The sequence below is a fragment of the Candoia aspera genome, chromosome 7 (genome assembly GCF_035149785.1).
Source record: "Candoia aspera isolate rCanAsp1 chromosome 7, rCanAsp1.hap2, whole genome shotgun sequence".
NCBI lineage: Eukaryota > Metazoa > Chordata > Lepidosauria > Squamata > Boidae > Candoia > Candoia aspera.
Genome location: NC_086159.1, coordinates 24,721,458 through 24,743,853, shown reverse-complemented (window position 1 = coordinate 24,743,853; position 22,396 = coordinate 24,721,458). Strand labels below are relative to the sequence as shown.

Sequence of the window (22,396 nt, the reverse complement as noted above, 5' to 3'; positions counted from 1 at the left end):
CAGTTTTACAATATCTAGAGTTGATAGTCATGCAGCCAACAGCACAATGATGGCAAATTTCATACAGCATGTTAAAATTATAAGCAGTTTGTCACTGTTTCTTTTGGGATAGCAGCATCTAAAGGGTATATTTGTACAATTCCATAACAAATTTACAGTGCTACTGAGTTAAAAATGGCAGCAGAGATCACACAGGGAGAGTTGCCTTGTTCTCCACATAGACATTCTATATCTCCAGCAGCTGCATAAACAGGCAGAAGCAACATGGGTCCACTCCATGCCCGAAAAATGTTTGTTCATTTCTCTGTCATGCAACTCTCAGAGTGTTCCTCTCCTTAAAGATAGGGACAAGCAAACAATGTTTGGTAAAAAAGCAGCCAGGATGCAGATCCCATAAGTCTTTCTGGTCCTAAACCTAGAGCTACCAGATCTGGACTGCGAAATGTCAGACAACCACTAAATGGTACCAAAGCAATGTCATTTCCTTTACTCCCTCCCCCTGCCCAAAGTTTATTCTTTGATGCTATCTAGCAGCTGTCCTGATTTTTGCAGCCCAGATCTCATACCTACCTGAATCTCCAAACTCCTGCTACATAGATATACTGTATCCTTTTAACCACACACAAAATCCAATGGTCAGATAGAGCCTCCTTCTGCAGTCTGGTACTTTCCAGAGGATATGAATTCACACAGCTATTATCTCCAGCCTGAAGATTATATGAGTTGTAGTGTATGACATCTTAAAGGCACCAGGCTGGCAAAGATTGAGATACTTTATTTTTTATTTCTGTATCTTTAAGAATCTCAAGAAAGATTAGAATCCATGAAATACCTAAGTTAACACAGTAACATGCAATACATATAAATAATACTTTAAAAAGACTAAAAAAGGATCATAATATACGGTACAGATTTTCAAAATGAATAGTAGAGCATTGCCAGGCCATGTTAAGACCTTACTGCAAGAGTAAAAAGGAAGATATTCAAATTATACCCAAAAGCAAGCAATATTGGTGCAAGCCCACCTACCAGGGAAGGGCATTTGAAAGCTTGAACAAAGAAAGGTGGGGTGGGGGACAGAACAGAGAAAGCCCTCTCCCACATTCTTACATAGTGCACATCTCCCAGGCAAAGGATGCTAAGGAGAGCTTTCTTCCCCCTCCAGATACGTATACTGGAAAAAGTGCTTCTTGGACATCAGGGTCCTAAACTGTTTAAGACCCTGAAGTTTATTACAAAAACTCCGAAATCTGAGTTGTATAGTGCAGTTCCTTTAGGATGTTTGAAGCACCTTCTGTACCAGCTGCTGCTTCCAGGCAGTAGTTATAATTGGAAACTTTTTTATTTATTTATTTATTTATTTTCTATAGTCACCCATCTCAACCAAGTGACTCTGGGTGGTGAATAATTCTAAAACCATTAAAACAATTATAAAACAATACAAAAATATATACGGCAGCTGAGGAAAGCATCGTAATAATTAGCAGTGTAGCCAAGAAACAGGGACCTTAACACATTTGGAGCCCCAGGCCCAGGCACATAGCCAGGTCTTTAAAGACTTATTTATTTATTTAATTAAATTTATGTCACCACCCATCTCCCCCAATGGGGGACTCTTATGAAAGACCAACAGGGTCAGGGTCATCCTAATCTCCGAAGGGAGAATGTTCCAAAGGGCAGGGGCTACAGCAGAGAAGGCCTGTCTCCTGGTCCATGCCAGCTGACATTCCTGATGGGACCCCCAGCATGCCCAACCTGCCAGATCGAATTGGACAGGTAGAATCTATCAGCAGAAGACAGTCCCTTAGGTAACCCTGTCCCAATCCATGCAGGGCTTTAAAGGTGACAACCAGCACTTTGAATTGCACCCAGAAACACACTGGCAACCAATGCAGCTCACACAGTTGTGGTGTTACATGTGTCACATATCTGACACCATTTACTACCTGTGCAACTGCATTCTGTACAAGTTGAAGCTTCCAAATGCTGTTCAAGGGCAGCCCCACACAGAGCGCATTGCAGTAATCAAAACAAGAGGTTACAAGGGCATGGGTGACTTTGACCAGAAACTTACCAGGCTGTGGGCTATTGTGGCCCACCCAGGAAAGGTTGCAGTTGACAGCCAGACATAGCTGGCCAAATGCACTCTGGGCCACCAAGATCACTTGGGCCTCAAATGACAGAGGCAGATATAGCATACATCCTTGAGACCTTTATTGCACACTGTGTAGCATGTGTGAAATCCTATGACAATATCTGTTCTAAATTCCATAGCTTGTATTATACTTCTGGTGCTGATGGGATCAGGATAGGTTGCAACTCAATGCCTGACCTCTACTTGAGAAATTAGTGCCCCAAAACTGAACTGTATTCAAGTGAGAATCAACCCATCAGGTGCCCAAGTTGGAGGATTTCACGATAGAGACTCAAATTAGCATCCCCCAACCACTTACACTACATTAATTCCTGCACCCCAAGATTTCCACGGAGGTCTCTATGCCAATTTAAAAGCAGCTCTGGACTTCTGTGATCTCATGTTAGTTGAGTTTGTTCCAAGCCAATCTATTTCCGATCTAGCTATGCTTTAACCAAAACTGTGATGTTGATGTAAACCATAACTTCCTTTTCAACACTGAAGTTTTGCAGAGGTTAGGGGTATTTCTCTGCTAGAAGGACCTCTTGCCTTGTCTTTCCTCCTAGCTTCGGAGCTTCAACCCTCTTAGCAAGTCCTTGAAGGGGAATGCTATTTTGACTTAGAAAGGTGAAATTGACAAGAGATCCTTTTGTTTCTCAGCAGAACAGGGGATGAAAAGCACCAGGCTGCTTTTATTTTTAAAATGTTTACTTCCGTTTTATATATGCTGAAGGGGAGGAGGAGAATTGATTTTGGTTACCCCAGTACTGTCAAGGTGGTAGCAGCATAGAAGTGCTGTTATAATGAGTTCCTGTTTCTGCAGCATAAAAATTCTGCAATTACTTTAGAATGTACTAATAACATACTCTGCTATCCTCCAATTTTAAAGTGATTTCTAATAGAGGAGGAATGGTGGCTTGATAGTGAAGCAGCTTCACACCATTACAAAGATCAGATTGATTTTGTCATGAGCACTGATGGTGTGCAGGAGGGGGCCCCTATCCAGGGGGGAAAACGCATGCGTAGTAGAGAGAATTTGAGCTGTCATTCAAAGAGACACAGAACAGACCCGCCTTGACTTTTGGGGTTTATCTGTATGGGTTTTCTCACGCTTCTTCAGTTTGGTAGGATTTTCTGTCTACTGTAGCAGTAATAAAACACTAGAGACTTATTCCTCATCTCAGCGTGGTTCCTGCTTGTCAGGACAGATTTATATATTTTGCAAATAGGCAAATGCACAGAATACATATTTAAAACATGAAAGAGGGAATGATAATTTATTTCATTTCCTTTTTCTGTGAAATGATGGCAAGAATTGGCGGGGGGAGGGCATTGTTCAAAGACCCACATTTGGTATGGTAAATAGATATCTAGTACAAACCACAATCATGAACAAATAGCAAATACGTATTGTGATGACTGATATTAAAGGCAAAACTGAAGTACTTTGGCCACATAATGAGAAGACAGGACACCCTGGAGAAGAAGATGATGCTAGGGAAAGTGGAAGGCAAAAGGAAGAGGGGCCGACCAAGGGCAAGATGGATGGATGGATGATATTCTAGAGGTGACGGACTCGTCCCTGGGGGAGCTAGGGGTGGTGACGACCGACAGGAAGCTCTGGTGTGGGCTGGTCCATGAAGTCACGAAGAATTGGAAGCAACTGAACGAATAAACAACAAAATTGTGATGACTGATTTGTCATTTGTCTTCCTACTCCCCCCCCCCTGCCGCCACCCATTCTATGGATGCTTCTGATGGGGCACTGAAGGAATGCTGGAGGGAGAACATTGTGGTTTTAGTGCTCTAAGGTTGGCAACAATGAATATGATTAGCAGGTTTGTTTCAAATTGCTTTGGAGGGATTGAGGAATGAACATGACTTGGATTCAAAGAATCCAAGAAGATTTCATCTTCTTTTGAACTCCAAGGATTTCAAAGAAGAGCCAGTTTGGTCTAGTGGTTAAGAAAATGGGCCAGAAACCAGGAGACTGAGAGTTCTAGTCCCGCCTTAGGCATGAAAGCTGGCCAGGTGACCTTGGGCCAGTCACTCTCTCTTAGCCCAACTCATCTCACAGGGTTGTTGTTGTGGGGAAAAATAGGAGGAGGAAGGAGTATTAGGTATGTTCACTGCCTTGAGTTATTTATTTAAAAAAATAAAGGTGGGATAAAAATAAAATAATAAATAAATAAATTCTGTTTCTCTCAAAGGAGTGTGCACTGTGCACAGAAATGTCCTACATCCCCCCACCCCTCTGGGTTCTTTCAGCATATCCCCTCCCCAGGGCATTCCACCCAGCAAAATGACAGCATTTGGGTAATTTCTAGTAATCCCTGACTGACTGCACTGTTTTTCATTTTATCTGTTTGGATCTTTATCAATCTTAGGTGAAAATTGAGAACCAGCATGATTTCCAAGACATTGTAAGTGTGATAGCCATGGCCAAAACTTATGTCACAACAGAGACTTTCGTTGACTCCAAATACGATATCCGAATCCAGAAAATTGGCAACAATTACAAAGCTTACATGTGAGTTTTTTTTACAGATATTGTGACTGTGTTGAAAGGATCTAAGGTACTTTTAAATTAAAAACAAAAGTAGTAACCAAAGCAATGTTAGTATTCTAAATACGTATTGCATTCTAAATATTGCATTCTCCTCTTGTCTTAAAGGCTGGCCAAGAAGAGTAAAGTACGTTGAATGAAAAGGTTATATAAACAATAATGACTTTTGTATAATATATTCTCTTCTGGTGAGGCTTTAGGCAGCTGCCAAACACATTGTCTTAACAGGATTCTGGATCACAAGTTAAAGAAATTCACATACGTTGCAGTTGCTTTGCTGTTCAGCACCACATAAAATAAAGGAGGCATGGTGGAGAGTCTAGTGCAGGAAAGAGGACTAGGCAACCACGAGTGGATTTGGTGCTCTCCAGATGCCGGAGCTGCAGCCCCAATATACCTGGAGGGTAACAGCTTGCAGAAGGTTGCAGAAGGCTAGAGAAAAGGGCAACTGAAAACTCCTGTCAGTGCTGGGCTAGATAAGTGTTCTAGGATAATGAATAGCAGCAGCCTGTTAGCATATGGATAACAATGCTTTTTGTAATGGGTAGTGACTAATAGTTAAGACACAGAACTCAGAAATAACAGCGAAAGTGAAGTCCAACCATATGGGTGCGCAGCCCCTGGGATTTCAGTTACTAATCCTTGTTATAATTGTACCATCCTTAGAACACACTCCCAGAAACTTTATAAGCCACTGTTTGTCCAATTGTTCTCAATATAATATTGTCCAGAATGTATCGTGTTACAAAGAACATTTAGTCAAGCAGAATGAAGGACACTTTATCTCCAGCTGGCACATCAGACAATTTTTGTACATTCATTTGACAAGTAGAAACTAGCTAAGTAAAAAAATAATAATAATACATTATTCTTACACGATTTACCAACATCAACTTACGTGGTTAAGTGACAGAAATGAAGTAGAAAGTATACATTTTGATTTTCTGGAAAAAATGTATGTTTCTTTTTTTTTTTATTAATCATGTTTTTAAAAAATAGACAAAAAAGAAAAAAAACAAAGCAAAGATATAATATCAGTAAGTGGACAGAGAGATTGCAAAAGTTGTGCAGTTGGTGCTCAGTATATCGTTGATGAAGGATTAACCATAAAAAGCAAAATAGGTTATTTTTAACAAAAGGGAAAGGATTATAAATGTCTTTTTAAATCTCTGAGTTGAATGCCAATATCTCCACTATTCATTATTTAAAGATAAATCCCCTAACAGGAAAAAAAAAGAAAGAGAAAAAGGGGGGGGGGGAAATCTGCTAAAAACATTATTGAGTAAATATTTAGTTTCTAACTTCCCCTTTGTTGAACCCTGATATACAATATTTATAAAATTTCAACTTTTCATATATTTCTAACTTCAGTTCTTTAATCAATTATTTTTCTCCTTAAAAATGTACTCTAATGTTTTCATTTCCCTTGCTACATAATATATAATATACATGGAAACCATTTTGCTTGAATTTAGTGAAACTTCTGTTGTGAATATATGCTGCTAATTTCTCTAAATTCCCAATATGATATCATCAGTAGCATATCTCCTTGCCAATGTTGTGCTAAGGTTATCCTTGCAGCCATCAGCATGCATCTTAGTAAATTGTGAGGGGTTTTTTGTGTGTGTGTGTGATATAAAATGTATATAGGCAACATGTAAGAATCTGAATTTCAGTTTAAGTGATGCCATGTTTTCTGAGGGCAGAAGAGAAGATGCTAAAGGTAAAAAAGTAGGAGGCATCAGCTAAAATTGAAATGTGGATTCAACTCTTGATGTGAAATGATTTTATAAAAGTCCTGAAAGATTGTCACTTCCTTAGCCTGTCAATATAGAGTTTCCTGAACTGAACAGTCATGTATTTAAAGGAACTTCACTATATATCCTGCTTAGCTAATATCATGTCTGTGCTGCAGGAATTAAACCAGATTGTGTTGGTCTTACCCAAGCATCATTCAAAATGCAATTAAATGTATTTTATAGCTAGTTCTTTTCCAGCATGTGGAAAACTATTTTTTATCACTGTAACAAGTGATGTGTTCAAAGCTTGTATCATGGCTGATACTGAAATTAAGATTCTGAACATTAGTTCCAAAATGTCCTACTTTTCAGAAGACAACTATTTTCTCATACCATTCTGATGATGCATATCAAGAGCCTGTGAGATCTGACATTTATAGTATCTGATCATACTGCTGGGCAGCTTTATGGATTCTACCCTGCAAATGTTACTTCAGAAGACCAAGTCTGCCCCTGGCACTACCAGCAGGCACAGGCATTCATAACTAGTTACAAGAAAGAAGACTTGAGTCCTTTAATAACACTTGAGGAGTCACTGGGAGAAAGCCGGTGGGCGGTTTTTGGTGTCAGTCAGTCTCCAGCAGCAGAGATAGCTGTATTTCCACCACAATAGGAAGCAGACTCAATGAAAGCCAGTGGTTTAGTTTTTTAGTCATATCATCTCCCTTTTTTTTAACCAACTCTAAAGCTCACTGATGTCTGTGGGAAGCTTTTGCTTGGCTTTTCTGGCATGGGGCCTCCTGAGCAGTTTAAATTCTACACTGCAGAGTGCAAGGTTAATTATTCCACAGGCTTTTCACAGACATCTCTACTGTACAATGCCTGACATACAGTACCCTGCAAAGAGTTCATAAGATTGATATAAGAATACCCAACAAGGATTTGGATAAAGATGTAACTATGTGGGAGGTTGCCAGCATTCAGAGGGCCATTTCCAGCTTATGGATGGTGTTACACATTGACTGAGTCATCAGCAACAGTTAAGAGCTTTGAGGACAGCAGGGCTCTGAAAGGATTTTGTGCCAACACAATCTGTCCTGCTTCCCTCATTTCTACCCTCCTTTGTTCAATTTGGAGAGGAAATTACAATGTTTGGGAGCATTGATTGGTCTCATGTGGCTTGTTTGTTTTTCCCAGGAGGACATCAATCTCTGGAAACTGGAAAGCAAACACAGGTTCTGCCATGTTGGAACAGATCGCCATGACTGAGAGGTAATGAATAGAAAGAGCTACTATTGCTAACATACAATCTTTGGGGCAATCTGATAGGCTTAAGACTGCATTATGTATTATCCCAAACAACCAGCAGTAGTGCAGAAACTCAATTTGCATTCTTTAAAATTAAAACATGGCACCTGCTGCTTTCCACCTCCGCTCGTTCTCATTTCACTCCTCCACTCTACTGTAGCTTTCTTTCTCTGGAGTGAGTGAGCACAGTGGGGTGATATCTCCTATTAATCTTCATTGGCATGCCAAGAAGGCAGGCAGGGTCAGTGGAGAATATGCCTGAGCTTTTTCAAAGTGTCATTTCCAGTCATGGCAACTTTTCTATACCAACATTTTCTGCACAGAAATAATATTCAACCTACAAGCAGGTTGCTATATGTGTAAATACACTTACTGCAGCAATACAGGTTGCTACAGTAAAATACTCTGTAGTTGTGTATTTTATTACATATTATGGCAAGGTATACAGTTGAGTAATAGAGCACCTATTTGCACACAGAAGGTCCTAGGCTAAACCTTGCTGTCTTGAAATAGGCTTAGAAGATGCCTTTCTGCCTACCTGCCAAACAGAGTAGGTAGTACTGAACTCAATAGGCCAATATAAGGCAACTTCTTCTGTACACATCCAAATGCAAATCTGTAAAATATGGTATGTAGACTGTCATAGTTTCTTTTAATAATGTGCTGTGTACTCCTTAATTAAATATGTGAAGCACATCAATTTTGCTGGGATCAGATAAACTCGGTAACCCATACATTACATATGAATGCAAAGCAGAGGCCCAAGTGATCCATCAGCCTTCTAGTGACCTCTTATGATGCAATGTTAGTATCAGCTCTTTAGCTGAGTTTTAAACAAATCCTACCAAGAATCCTGGTGTGAATGAATTTGAATGTTTTGCTTCTTGCAAATCCTAGCATGACTGATGCTAGCCAGAATGAATTCATCTAGCAATCTCTCATTCCCCACCTCCCCCAAATTTTGTGGTGGAGTAGATAGTGGAACAATTTTATGAATTGGTCAAGACATCTCTTCAATTTTTTTTTAAACTATTTGAACAGCACTTCTTGGATGGCCACATGGCCATGCAAGTTTCTTTTAGGTTGCATTAAAATATTCAGGATGGGCTTATTATGCCTAACTACTATTGTATTTGGATCTTGTCTGAGACTACTGAATTATTTTCCATCTGCACTTACCCTAGAAAGTTTTATGCTTTCTTTCCAGCATCTTCTTTTTCCATCCTTTCATGAGCAGCCACTCCTTTGTTCCCTTCTTCCATCCCTAGATTTTCATGATGTTCCTTGTGAATTAGCATGGGCAACCTGTTTGATTCATGGGGCTAATCCGCAATGTCAACAGCACATTCCTGGTACCCTTCTCCTCATACAAACCCAGTGTGGGAAAGAATTAGCTCACCAATGATAATTTATTCTAATTTTACAGTCTCCCTACAAGAAAGGTATTCAAATTATCCCCTTTGGCCCCATTGTTTCTGCCTTCCCAAATGCTTTGTCACCTCACTGTAGAAGTGCAGTGGCCACTACAATGGCAACATTGTTAGGATGATGTCAGTCAGAAATCAATACAGCCCATTTCTCCATAAGACACAGACTTCCACCATATGAGGACATTCCCAAGGTATTCCAGAACAGATACATGGTCTGTTCCAGACTTCTGAAAAGCCCCCAGAATGAGAGAAAAAAATACACCAAGTCTAGAATTAATATACAGTAATTAATTTCTCATTGTAATGGATGAAAAGCAAAATTATTAAGAGAAAGAAAAGTTTGTTTAAGGGGAATAAAAATACAAGAAATATTTATCCTATCCCTCTGTTCTGTCAGCATGAGTATGCAGCTTTGGATAAGGTGGTAACTTTGCCATCAGATTCCTTGCACTTTTAGGATGGTGCTACAAGTAACTAATTGCTCCCTTTTCATGACTCACAAGACAAGTTACCCAAGTTGACTATTTCATTATGCCTAATGGGTAGGGCTGGCCCTAACAGGACTTCTTTACTTTAAATGATTATGGAGTACAGAACAGAGTATTTAGCAAGTACTGCTTCTCATGCAGAGATATGGAAAACTCCAACTCCAACTCTACCTTTTACCCAACAGTACAAAATCTTATCCTGGTTTGCATTGATTCATCTTAGATTCAGGAGAGCAGCAGACTATACATACTCTTTTAAACTATAAAAGATAAAAATAAGGAGATATCTCTAAATACAGAAAGAAGGGGAATTGGGAAGAATGAAATACAGAACAACTTTTTGTTTTACAGGTCTTCCGCATACTAGATATTTTGACATAGTTACAAAAAGATCACATACAACTTTCAAAAGCAGAACATTGTTCTTGTCAATTCTATAGGCGACTGACAACTTAGGTATAAAAGCTAAAAGCAGCCATATAATAATCTGCAGTAAAATGTAAAATAAAGAAATCAAAGGGATAAGAACAGCTCCTTGGCAATAGCATAGTAGTTAAATTGCACTTAAATCAAGTGAAACGAAGATAATCTTTGATCCTGCTTTGATGGACATACCTGTGTGCTTTTCTTGGAAATGATACAGAAGTAGTTTTCTATTGTATTCTTCTGGATTTTTTTTAAATTTTTCAATATCTTGCTTACAATCCAGAAATTATGGTCTCTCACCCAATCCTAATTAAGTTGAATTAAAATTAATTAGAATTAATTACGCCAAGGTTGCCTAGGTGCTGTTACCCAGCAGAGCAAAAGCATTTTACCTATCATTACACTCAACAAAGAAGATTTTAGAGGCTAAGAAGAGAGAGTTCCAGGGATAAGATACCATAACCAAAAACACTGAAGCACTACTGCTGTTCTTTTTATCACTGTCACCTACTTGCCCAATGTGGGCAAGAAGGAATTAAAGCTGTTTGCTTGCCTCTCTGATCCTTTTCACTTTGGGCAGTGATTAGAATAAGGAGAATAAGAATAAGGGGTGGGGGTAGGGGTGGGGAGGGGAGGGGGGAGGGGTATTCTCATTGAAGGCATGTCAAAACATGGGACTACTTTAAACCTTTATGTCCATAAGAGAATGTAATAGTCAGGAAGCTTCCTATGGCAATGAATCATCTTTCAAGTATCTGCAGCCCTGATCGTTGCTGCAATTATCTACAAAGGAAATAGAAAGACCCCTTTGTCATATTGTCTGGTTACATGGGGAATTGCATTCCAAGTTCTTTATCCAGCCTGGCTTTGTAACCTTCTCCACAAATTTTTGGAATTTTTGGAATTCGTTGAATGTTCAAGAGAATAATTCAGCTGGAAGATGGAAATATGCAATTAAAAAATTCCTTTTGCCTGTTTCATTAAGACAACTGTTGTGAGACCATCAGTGTTCTTCTAGATAATTTTCTTCTTCCTTATCTTCTAAAGCAGAAATGCTACTTGCTAGGAGCTCTTTCTTTGCCTACCGTGTCTCTATTCCTTTGAGCTTCTGTTTTAAAAGGATTATGTAGGGAAAGAGATGCATGGGATAGCCATACTGTTGCTTCTTCATAAAAACAAATCAGGAAGAATGGGCATTCCAGCACTGGAGACTTTTTATTTGACAAAACAGTTCATCAAATGGGAGCATTTGGTATTGCTTGATATAGTAGTAAGAATGAACATATCTAATAAGATACAAAATACTACAGTACTTATTCAAAATATACAGTATTAAACTAAGGACCGAGATCATTCTTCATGTTTGTCCAACTTTCCCCAAAACTTTCTGTGATTCTGTGCAAGATAGTCCTCTTTATTTTCCCACCAGATTGCTGAGGACATGGGTATTCTAACTGATTGATTATGTGCTATCAAGTTGGTGTCAACTCTTAGTCACTATATACATAGATTATGTCCAGGATGATCGGTCCCCAACCTGGTCCTTCAAGTCTTCCAACAGTGCACCTATCACCACTGTAACTGAGCCTATTCGCCTTACAGCTGGTCATCCTCTTTTTTACTTTTCTTCCACCTTTCCCAGCATTATAGACTTCTCAGGAGAGCTCGGTCTTTGCACAATGTGTCCAAAATGTGATGATTTACATTCTCACTTACAACAGTGTGAGAATTTTTAATTTACTTTTTAAGATCCATTTTTTTGTTTTCTTCGCTATCCATGGTATTCTCCCCATTTTTGATGCTGAATTTTCTCCAACACCAAAATTAAAAAATGTCAATACTCTTTCTATTCTGCTTTTTAAAAGTCCAATTTTCACTTCCATAGAGTGTCATAGGGAAAGCCATTACAAAGATTTCGTTCTTTGTACTGTATGTGTAGATCCATCATGGTCTAGTGTTTGGTCTAGTGAGAGCCAGTTTGGTCTAATGGTTAAAGCAATGGGCTAGAAACCAGGAGACTGAGAGTTCTAGTCCCACCTTAGGCATGACAGCCGGCTGGGTGACCTCGGGCCAGTCACTCTCAGCCCAACTCACCTCACAGGGTTGTTGTTGTGGGGAAAATAGGAGGAGGAAGGAGTATTAGGTATGTTCGCTGCCTTGAGTTATTTATAAAAATAATAAAGGCGGGATAGAAAATAAAATAAAATAAATAAATAAGTCATGGTATCTAAATATCTTTTCTAACACCTTCAGTGTTACTCTACCAGTGCTAATCTGTGGTATATTTCTTGACTGGTTGATCCTTTACTGTTGATAGTTGAATGTAAAAGGCAGAAGCTATACAATATTTTAATATCTTCATTGTCAACAATGGTATAATCAGGGATATTTTAATTCAAGAAACCATCTGTATTATTAGCATACAGTCATGCATTCTGATCAACTGCTGTAAAACAAAGCTATCCATTTTGTGAAAAGTTAAGAATCCTATTCTTGAATAGGAAGCTTGTTTGATTTTTTTAAAATCACAGTTTAAATAAATAATAATCCCATCTGGTTTCGGCAGATACCGGCTCTGGGCAGATTCTGTTGCAGAGATGTTTGGCGGCCTTGACATCTGTGCAGTCAAAGCTGTTCATAGCAAGGATGGGAAAGATTATATCATTGAGGTGAGGACCTGAATGAGTGGAATGTAAGTACCATTTAAATAAAGAGATTCAGCATGGCAAACCATCCAGACACAAATGTAGATATTTCAGCACTTAGCCCACATATCCCCTTCATCTATTCCATCCTAGAACTAATTCATTTAATTGGTTTAATAGAAAGCAGAGTATTTGGCTTCAGAATATTTTGGTATTAACTATTCTCAAGTTTACATCTCGTTCAAAAATTTAAGGAAGCACCTTTCCATGCCAGCCTGCCAGCACCTTTCAAGCACCTTTTGTACCTTTAAATTACAATGGATAGGTGTTTTTTTTTCCCTAGGATGCACCTGGGGAGGAGGGGGATGCTATGAATGGAAGTAACAAGTGGCAGGTGAAGAAAGCCCCATATTCACTTGAAAAAAAATAGCAGCTCAATAACAATATTCAGGATGCTAATTCCATTCAACTTCCTTTTTCACTTGCTTCATTGGTATAGTTGGTAAGTACATGAGCTATAGGGGAGAGAGAAAAGGAGGAGAGCAGTGTTGAATGCCCTGTAATAGAGAGGGTTCCCATCTCTTTTCACCAACCAGCTTTTCCAGTCTGCACCACAATGGGATGTGCAGACTGAACTTTGTGTTGTTTTCATTAGAGTTGGGAAGTTGGCCAACTCAAAGGAAGGAAAGAGTAGATTATATACATCAAAGCAGTGATATAAGAAAAGAAAAGAAAAAAAGTTTAACGCAGAGAGAAATGGAACAATGCTAATGAAAGGCTGGCTGAGTCTAAAGATAAGCAAAACTGATGGCCTTGTTGGTGGCCATCAGACCAGAAAAAATGGTTAACCAAAAATCAACAGGTGAAACTATTCAGTGCATGGTGCTTTCCAGATGTTTGGGTATAATTCCCACAATCCCTTGCCATTGGTCATGATAATTGAAACTGATAGTTGAAGTCTAAACATCTGGAGGGCACCAGCTTATCCCATTGTGTTAGCCTTCTTTGGTTGCTGATTTTAATATTTTTTCAGGAAGTTCGAAGATGCATTAGTTCTCCTCCTCTGTCGCCAAACCCCAAACGAAGCCTTGGATCAGAGCTGCAGCTTATTTGAGATTCCAGCTAAAACAAAATAAGGATATTCCCTGAGGAGCTTGTGGGTGGCATGAATAATAAATCCTTCTGTCCTCCTCATCAGGGACACTCTAGGTTTAAAAAAGCTGAAGTTTTTGAAGTAAGCCTTGCCATGCTGAGAGAAACTTATTTGTGGGAATGGGGAGAGTCAGGCCATGGAGAGGGATGGATATTTGAAAATCATCAAAGCTGAAATGCAAGACCTCAAGGCGGGGGGAGAAGATAATCAGGGCAACTGGAGAGAAAAATGAGCAAGTGTCCTTGGTTACCATATGAGGATGCTGGAATGGAGACTCAGTGTCTGCCCTGCTGTAAACTCCACCAACGCAGGGAGGTGAGTAAAGCCGGCCTACTGCAACATTCAGGGCCACTGACATATCCAAATAGCTGCATGTGGGAGAGCATTCCCACCCACTGAGCCTTGGGAAGCTGATGAGAACCACATGAGCCCTCCAGGACCAGCACATTCTTCATTCTTCTGCTGCATAAATGTCCTGCAGGAATCAGTGACAGGTCAAAGGTTGTGTGACACAAGTGTGCTGCCAGGAAGGAAAAAATGCCTGCTTTTGCTATTCCTTCTCTTCCTGTAAATCATGCAACAGCAACTGTTGTGTTGGTCACTTTTAATAGTTAATACAGAATTGTACTCAGCAGCAGCTTCATATGGAGATGTAATATATATGGGTGGCTCCAGGCCAAAGTCTAATAATGATTTTTCTTCTCATTATCCCAAGTTATACTTTAGGAATCCTAGGAGTGTTGTTGATAGCAAACCATTTAGAAACACAATCCTGGAAAGTTAAAAGCAGTACACGATATTAGCAGATTAGGCTTTTATTGCACAAGTGCTCTGCCTCATTCTCAGAATTTTACAAGAGATCTAAACAATATTGTTCTGCGTTTCTAATTCTCCCATCTTTTTCCATGGCTGTTTCAGCTATTTTTCTCACCAGAAAAAGCACTGATTAAGAAGAGAAAGAATAGGAGTGTGATTTCTTTTTATTGCTGGAGATAGGAATCCTCTGTCTGGAAGAACATCTCATTTCTGGTCCTACCTTCACATATGACACAGCTTGCCTACTTACCATCATCACTGCAGCCACTGGAGATCCGTCCCTCATTTACTGATTTAATCATTAACTGTGGTTGTTCCTCCCCCCATCTCTAGGAGAGAACATGCATTAAAAATGAGGGGAAAGCGAAGTAAAGCAAAGTAGGAAGGCCTGTTCCTTAACTAAAATGAAAGAGTTAATCAGTATTTCTGTTAGTGGTCATTTCATTTGTGTGATATAATAAAATCTTTCCAGTTCAAACAGAAGACTGAAGAAAAGTTAAATCACTCATTCTTTTCCCAGTTGTATAATCCCAACCTTTTATACAAAGCCCCACTGAAGATGACTTAAGTCCAACCAGATCTTCTCGCAGTGGGGGTGGGGAGGGTCAGGACAGCCATGGAGATGTACTACTTTCACAGCCCCATCTCCTGAATATTAGCAGACAAATCACCAGGTAATGAAAAATATTAGCAGACAAATCACCAGGTAGTGAAAAAGTTCATCTTCCACTTTTAGGTTAGCTGCTGATGACATGGTAGCATATGAAGAGACATTTTTTTAATCAGTTGACAGTCCCTCTACTTCAAAATATGATCATTTCATTGTTCTAAGCCTAGTTAACCTTGTGCTCCTGGACATGCTCACACCATCCCTTTCATGTTTTTAATCAGCTCTTCTGATTGTCCAAATTTCCCAATGTAACTCATGAAAACAGGAATGTTTAGCCTACAGAGTTCGTGGAAACTGGGAAGTAGCAGAAAAAAAGGGGCTTTCCATGTAGATTCTTTCCTTTGACCATCTCCCTCCTTTCTCTGATGAGATAGTTCTATCAGGAGAAAACAAGTGTATTGGAGACAGCCACAATCCTTGCACAGCGGTGAAGGCCAGAACTGCATGGCTGGGTCAGCCTGTTTCCTCTCAGCTGTTACATGGAAATCTTGTTCCCAGAAACAAGGAAAATCAGCTTTGCACTGAGTTTTGTGGGTTTATCTCAGCACTAGAAGGTCACATTGTATTAAATACAGCCAGACTATAAATTAATGTAAAATAATTCCTTCCGGTTTAATGCAGAAAGCTTTATTCTCCAAAGTATTTTAATGATGTGATCATATAGCTGTGATTGTTAACCTCCTATTGCTGCTTCTATTTCTTTTAATGTTTATCTTACTCCCTCTTTTTACGTTGTATTTTATTTTCACTGTCGAATTTGAACAACTGTAAATTGTTTTTGAGGTTTTTTAATGGAAAGCAATATACAGCTACAAGCCAGTTTGGTGTATGGTTAAGGCATCAGGAGACTGTGAGTTCTAATCCTGCCTTAGGCACAAAGCCAGCTGGGTGACCTTGGGCCAGCCACTCTCTCTCAGCCCTAGGAAGCAGGCAAGGGCAGGCCACTTCTGAAAACTCTTGCCAAGAAAACCGCAGGGACCTCTCCAGGCAGTTGCCAGGAGTCAACACTGACTCAAACGTATAAAGAAATAAAAATGTACAACTATTTCAGGTAGATAGGAAAACCGATCTTGCAGATCTTGCTGAACACCTCATCACAGCTCACAGCATTCCTCACTCTGGGCCTGCTGGAAGACAATATCCTAGAAATTGTGAGCTAATTTCCCCAATCCTGGTTTCATGAGATCCACCTCATCTTTTGTACTAACATGTCTGACACATAAAAACGTCGTTTTTATCTTTCTCCTGCAGCTTCTGTTACTTACTGCTATTAGAACTTCATTATAAACTGCCAAGAGACTCTAGTGGTATTCCAAATTAAATAAAATAACTTGGAAACATGATACCTGCAGGGATAGAGAAGGTGGCAAATGACAAAATGTGTGTTACAGCATTGGGACACAAACTACATGGCATACATATCTATGTGCAACATTGAGATGCAAATAGAAAAGGCCAGAATTTGTTCTGTGATGTCACATTTCATCATTTTCACGTTACTGCAGTTTGTCATGGACCCCCATTATTGGCAGGGTTGCTTTCCAAGTCACGCACTGGTGTCCCTTGCTTTCACCATTCTGGTACATCCTTGCTCACAACATTAAACATAGCTCAGGCGGAGACTAACACAGCAATTTTTGTAGTTTTGCAAATGTTGCAACTTCTAAGCTTACTGATGCCTCCTCCTTTTTCATGGAAGATGTTCTGACTACATATGCAGCCAGAGAGAGAGAGAGAAAGTTCACGATGACCACTCTGGTGGAGAATATCAGAATTGGTATTTTATTGAGTAGAACTACAAAGACTTAGGAGATATGAGGGCGCCATCTTGTGGTCAGAATGAGCATGCAACATAGAATTTCAAAGGAAGTATTTCTCACATGAAACCTAAAGCTGCTAGATAAGAATGTAACTGAAGGGAGGGGTAACATGCAGCTTGGTTTGTGAAGAGTTCCATGGCACTCTTGCTCACCATATATTGTGACCTAGCTTTTCCACCTTGCAAATTTGCAAGGTATTAAAAACTTGGCTTTGCCATCAAACCTGGGGCCCTGATAGCATGGGTGAGCCAGCTTCTTGGTTATACTGATGGTGTGATGTTGTGGTTGTTCTCAGCTATTTATGTTATTTTATGCAGTGTTCTGTTAATGTTTTTAATTATTGTGTTTTTACTGTTTTTATTTTGTTCTATTAGCTGCCCAGAGTCATTTATATGAGATGAGTGGCCATATAAATTTCTTAATAAATATATGTATGTATTCACACATTACACCATGATGTGGTGCTTTTTAAAAAACTGCACAAACCTATTCAATTAGTTTATTGAGTAAACTATCATGAAGTAAACCATGGCTTAGAACACTGTATAAACAGAGTAATGAATAGGGAAGTTTTTCAGCCAATACTGAAATTGTGTTAAGTTGCCCAAGGAAAACTTAAAATTTTCTTTTAGCAATTTATGCATTAGCTAGATCACAGTTGTAATAGCATCTTTGTGAAATTTGGAGAGCTTTTACTTATTTCCTCTATCTGGAAGAGTTTATTATGCTCTTTAATTTAAAAAAATATGAGTGATGTCATTAAAACAGTTGTCACATTAAAAAAAAAGTTTCTGAATTGTATGGAAGTTGACACACAAGTGATCAAGAAGCAAAGCCACAATATTTTTGAACATTTTGTTTTTGCAGTGCCTGAGTTTTTCTGCTGCATTAGCTGACAACCAGATTTAAAAGACTCTTCATGGTTTCACACAGGTGATGGACAGCTCAATGCCTCTAATAGGAGAGCACGTGGAAGAAGATAGGCAGCTTATAGCTGATTTGGTGGTCTCCAGGATGACACAGGCTTTAATGATTGTGGGATCTTCTCCTTCACCTCTGAGGCCTTGGGTAAGAACCGGAGGCATCTTTCAGATAAATCAATCTAACCAAGTGCCTGGATTATCAAATGACATCTAAATACACAGACCTTTTCAATACCTCCTTAATAAAAATGTTACTCTGAATCATTTTTTTCTTGAGATCCTAAACTAGAGCCACTGCAGACAAGATATGTAATTCTATAGTTTTATATATAACACAGTAGCTGAGGCTCCAATTTAAAGTGGAAAACTGGACAGAAGGGGAGAAGGACTTGAAAGTCCTTAAGAGTTGTTTTTACAAGAGCATAGACAACTGTGTAGCTACATGCAGTTCTATTTATTTAACAAGTGCAGAACACCGTAGATTTGCGTATGTTAACTTTCCAGTATCTCTACCAAGATTTATAAAAGAAAAATCTAGTAAAAAAAAACCAGATGGAAATACTGTGCAAAAAAAAGCCATGAAAATGGCTGGAAATAGTAATTTCATCTCTTATCCAAATTCATGGTTAATACAAAGCATACTCCTTACAAGGTCCTTGGACAGGTAGCCAAAATCAAATGGAAAATGTGCACAGGACCTGTATGATGTCCTTCCCTCAGTGTGGTGAATTCTGAAGACAGCAGTCACATTAGCCATCCTTTCCAAATAAGCTATCAAAGTCCATTGAGCCAATCAGCTTCTGAATCAAGGCTAGGAAAATGTATTTAAAAGGCACTGAACATCCTAGTGAATGTTCTCGATATGAAAACACACATTAATCAGTTCAAGGTTTTTGAATTGTTGCACTGTGTTCAATCTCAAATCAGACGTAAATGCCCTATTTTAGAAAGAGTTATTTACAGCATCAATTGTTCTCCAATTATATACACTACTTCCAGGCCCACAGATGGCAAGCCTTTGAATATGACTTGCTCAGAACTATAGCAAAAGAGAAATATTGTCCTTATGTCCTTTTCTTGGTCTTCTACCTTGTTGCTGTGGGAAGCTGATTGCTAGACCAGACCTCTGATGTAGCGGGTCTCTTCTTATCCTAAGATCAAAGCTATGGATAAAAACCAACTAAACTTGAGCATTTTTAAATCCCCATTTATTCACTGTAAAAGAACTAAGCATGCACTGTTTTTTTCTACTTAAGTGAAGGACTTTTAAATGTGTTTGGTTTGGCTCAGATCACAGACTATATGCAAGTTTCTAAACTAAAAAAATGCAACGTACTACAGAACTGAGCATTACCGTAAAGGAGACTTCTCCCTTTAGAGAAGTACCATAGCATTTCCCAGAAAGTTCATTATGGCCCATTAGCATATCATTTACCACTCTGAAGTAGATCTATGTTCTGCAGGTTGTTCAGATCCTTATAAAGGATACCAGGCCAGTCTCGAGATTACCAGGTTTGTCCTGGGCGACTTTTAAGATAGTGTATATTACAATTAGTTATGCTTCATTACATGAACCTGACTTTGTAAACTAAAGAAGCATTACAAGAATAAGAGGATTTGGGGTGATTAAAGGCTGTGCAAAGAAGTCAACTTTCCCTGTTGTACTGCATGAATCTGCACCTACCTGTTCTTCCTTCTACTCTGATAAGGAATAAAAGTTCTAGATGTCTTACACATTTTGCTAAGCAACTGATATTACCATAAAGTTATATAATTTGCACTGTTCATCTACAAAAGATCCTCCCCATTTAATCTTGCTACAGTCAAGGATTAACTATAGATTGAGGCTTATGATATATAAATTTGAAGTTGCTATGGGCAATATATAACAGACCTCTGTTTGTCCTCTTTGTGATATTCTAACTGTACTTTACCATCTTTATTTCAAGCCTCCATCACTGAAATCACAGATGCAGCCACAGTCAGGGCCACATCTTGGACAGCTTTCCCAACCCCGACCACCACCTCAAGGTACTACCTCTACTGTATAATTTTGAAGCAAAGTGTTAAGAGTGAAGTATTAGCATCATCTGTAAATGTGAGTGAAATGTGGCTTTCAAGAAAACATGATTTCTGCTGATTTTTTTAGGGGGATATGGTGACAAGGCAGGGTTAAGCTTAATAAATTACAGCAGTATTTATAGAGAAGGGGAAAAGATTAAGAATATATATTTCTTCTCAGACAGCCCATCCTGAAAAATATTAGATTTAACATCCAAGTTTAATAAGGAAACAGAAGCAATGCCAACAAAAAGTTGTGAAATGTTGAAACATATTTTTGTTTCAGATACACAGCTTGAAGTTACAGATTTGAAAAGTTGAAGAGCAGAATTCAAAATGGAGATTTATTGGGGAAGGTTAGAGAACTGAGACAATAAAGATGTTTTATGGCAAGGATCCACAAACATCTGTGCCAGTGGATATGTGTGACATGAGACTATAGTGGGAGTGCTCAAAGGAAATGGCTACCCTGGGAGGCTGGCCATTTCCAAAATGGCTGTTAGAGTTGGCACCACTAGATAGAAAATACTAGTTTGGCAGAAGAAAATTAGTGATCCATTTCTCTTCCATCCTTTCTATGGGGAGCCATACATTCAGCCACCTTTGTGAAAAGGTTCCAAAGTTGACCGTGAGAAAAGAGAAATGCATAGAGATAATTTATTCATAAGAATAGATGTTTTAAAATATTTGAAAGCTTTCACACTTCTTAGAATTCTTCATCAGCCAAGGTGGTTAGTAATCCAAGGAAAAGGAGTCACCAATCTTCCAGCAAGCTTGTATCAATTCGCAGTCATAATGCTAATGATGAAGAGCACATCTTTTATAAAAACTAATCTTGTTTCACAGATGCAGTGTTTGTGTTTCTTTGCTCCAGGTGGCCCATGGCAGCCTCACGGATCACAGCCAGGAGCCCCACCACAGCAAAGGCTGTCCCCACAGGGCCAGCAACCTCTGAGCCCTCAGTCCACCTCATCACAGCAGCAGAGGTCCCCTGGATCTCCCCAGCAAACTAGATCATCAGCAGGAAGCTCACCAAACCAGCCTTCCAAATTAGGCACGTTTCCCTCCCAGCCGCCTCGACCTCCGGCACAAGGATGGGCTCCTGGCCAAGGATTCAGCCAACCTTCCAAGCAGCACCCTCATCTAAAGTATGTGAGACTTTTATGGTGGATAATTCATGCAATTTAAAGTAAGGTGACCATAGGTCAAGCCATTATCAGTGTCTCAAGAACAGACCACCACCAAAGAAAGTGCATACACAAGAGACTCAGCAACTGAACTACAGCACATAAAGGGAAGACTCCCTTAAATCTAACTTTTGGTACACTGTCAGTCTTACATGGGGAGATATATTTTTCAGCTTAACCATGGCAGGCCCTGAAAATAATCTTCAAACCTAACAACAATCTCAGAACTATACAAAAGGAAGCTTTTCCTTTTTGCTGGCAATCCCAAAGGTTAAAGGTAACTCCCAATGATACACTGGTGTACATTTTGGGTCACATTTATGCGTAAGTATTGAAAATTCAAAAGGGTTCATAAACTTTTAAGCACCATTGTAGGTGCCTAACAACAGTTCCTAAAGCTTCTAGATTTTATGAAGGAAATAGCCACATTTTTATTCCTTTTTCTTTTCCTTTTCAGCAAATCACAATCCTTGACAAACACCTTTAACATCTCAGAATCTTCACAGCGAGGTATTACCAATGAAGATGAGGCAAAAGCTGAAACCATCCGCAACCTGAGGAAGTCGTTTGCTAGTCTGTTTTCTGATTAGTATTGCAATCCAACCTTAGAGCAATTTTGGATACTTGGGCCTTCTTTCCTTGCAGATTCCTCATTCATTTTATATTTCCCTATACAAATTTGTCCTTAAATGTATCGATTGTTACAGATTCTTGTATGGTCTATTCATATATACCGCAAAGGGCGGGGGGGGGGGATATCACAAAGCAATTGAAACTGCCTCCCTGTGCTCTGGATCCTGCTGACATCCAAATACTATCCATAACAGAATGCAAACACATGTCCACAGGCACTTACATGCACTGAGGCCTATAGAATGTTGCAGTTCATATAAACTGCTTTGAACACTTGCTGTGCCATTTGCAGCAGATGTGCAGAAAAGAGACAAGTGAGAGACACATAATCATTCCCCTCAATACTCGTTTACCTTAACTATTTTTATCTGCTAGCATGATTCTTCATACTGTATAC

At 39.2% G+C, this 22,396-nt stretch overlaps 1 protein-coding gene across 1 annotated transcript in view; it reads left to right on the top strand.

Moving 5' to 3' along the window:
- SYN3 (synapsin III) overlaps positions 1-22,107 on the top strand; it is a 182,237-nt gene extending 160,130 nt beyond the window's left edge. The window contains exons 7-13 of the mRNA XM_063308605.1: positions 4,522-4,664; positions 7,637-7,711; positions 12,658-12,760; positions 18,129-18,263; positions 20,068-20,149; positions 21,054-21,327; positions 21,824-22,107. Coding sequence (XP_063164675.1) covers positions 4,522-4,664; positions 7,637-7,711; positions 12,658-12,760; positions 18,129-18,263; positions 20,068-20,149; positions 21,054-21,327; positions 21,824-21,956 — 945 coding nt within the window. The 3' untranslated portion in view covers positions 21,957-22,107. The remainder of the gene's footprint in view (positions 1-4,521; positions 4,665-7,636; positions 7,712-12,657; positions 12,761-18,128; positions 18,264-20,067; positions 20,150-21,053; positions 21,328-21,823) is intronic.
- Positions 22,108-22,396: the final 289 nt, after the last annotated feature.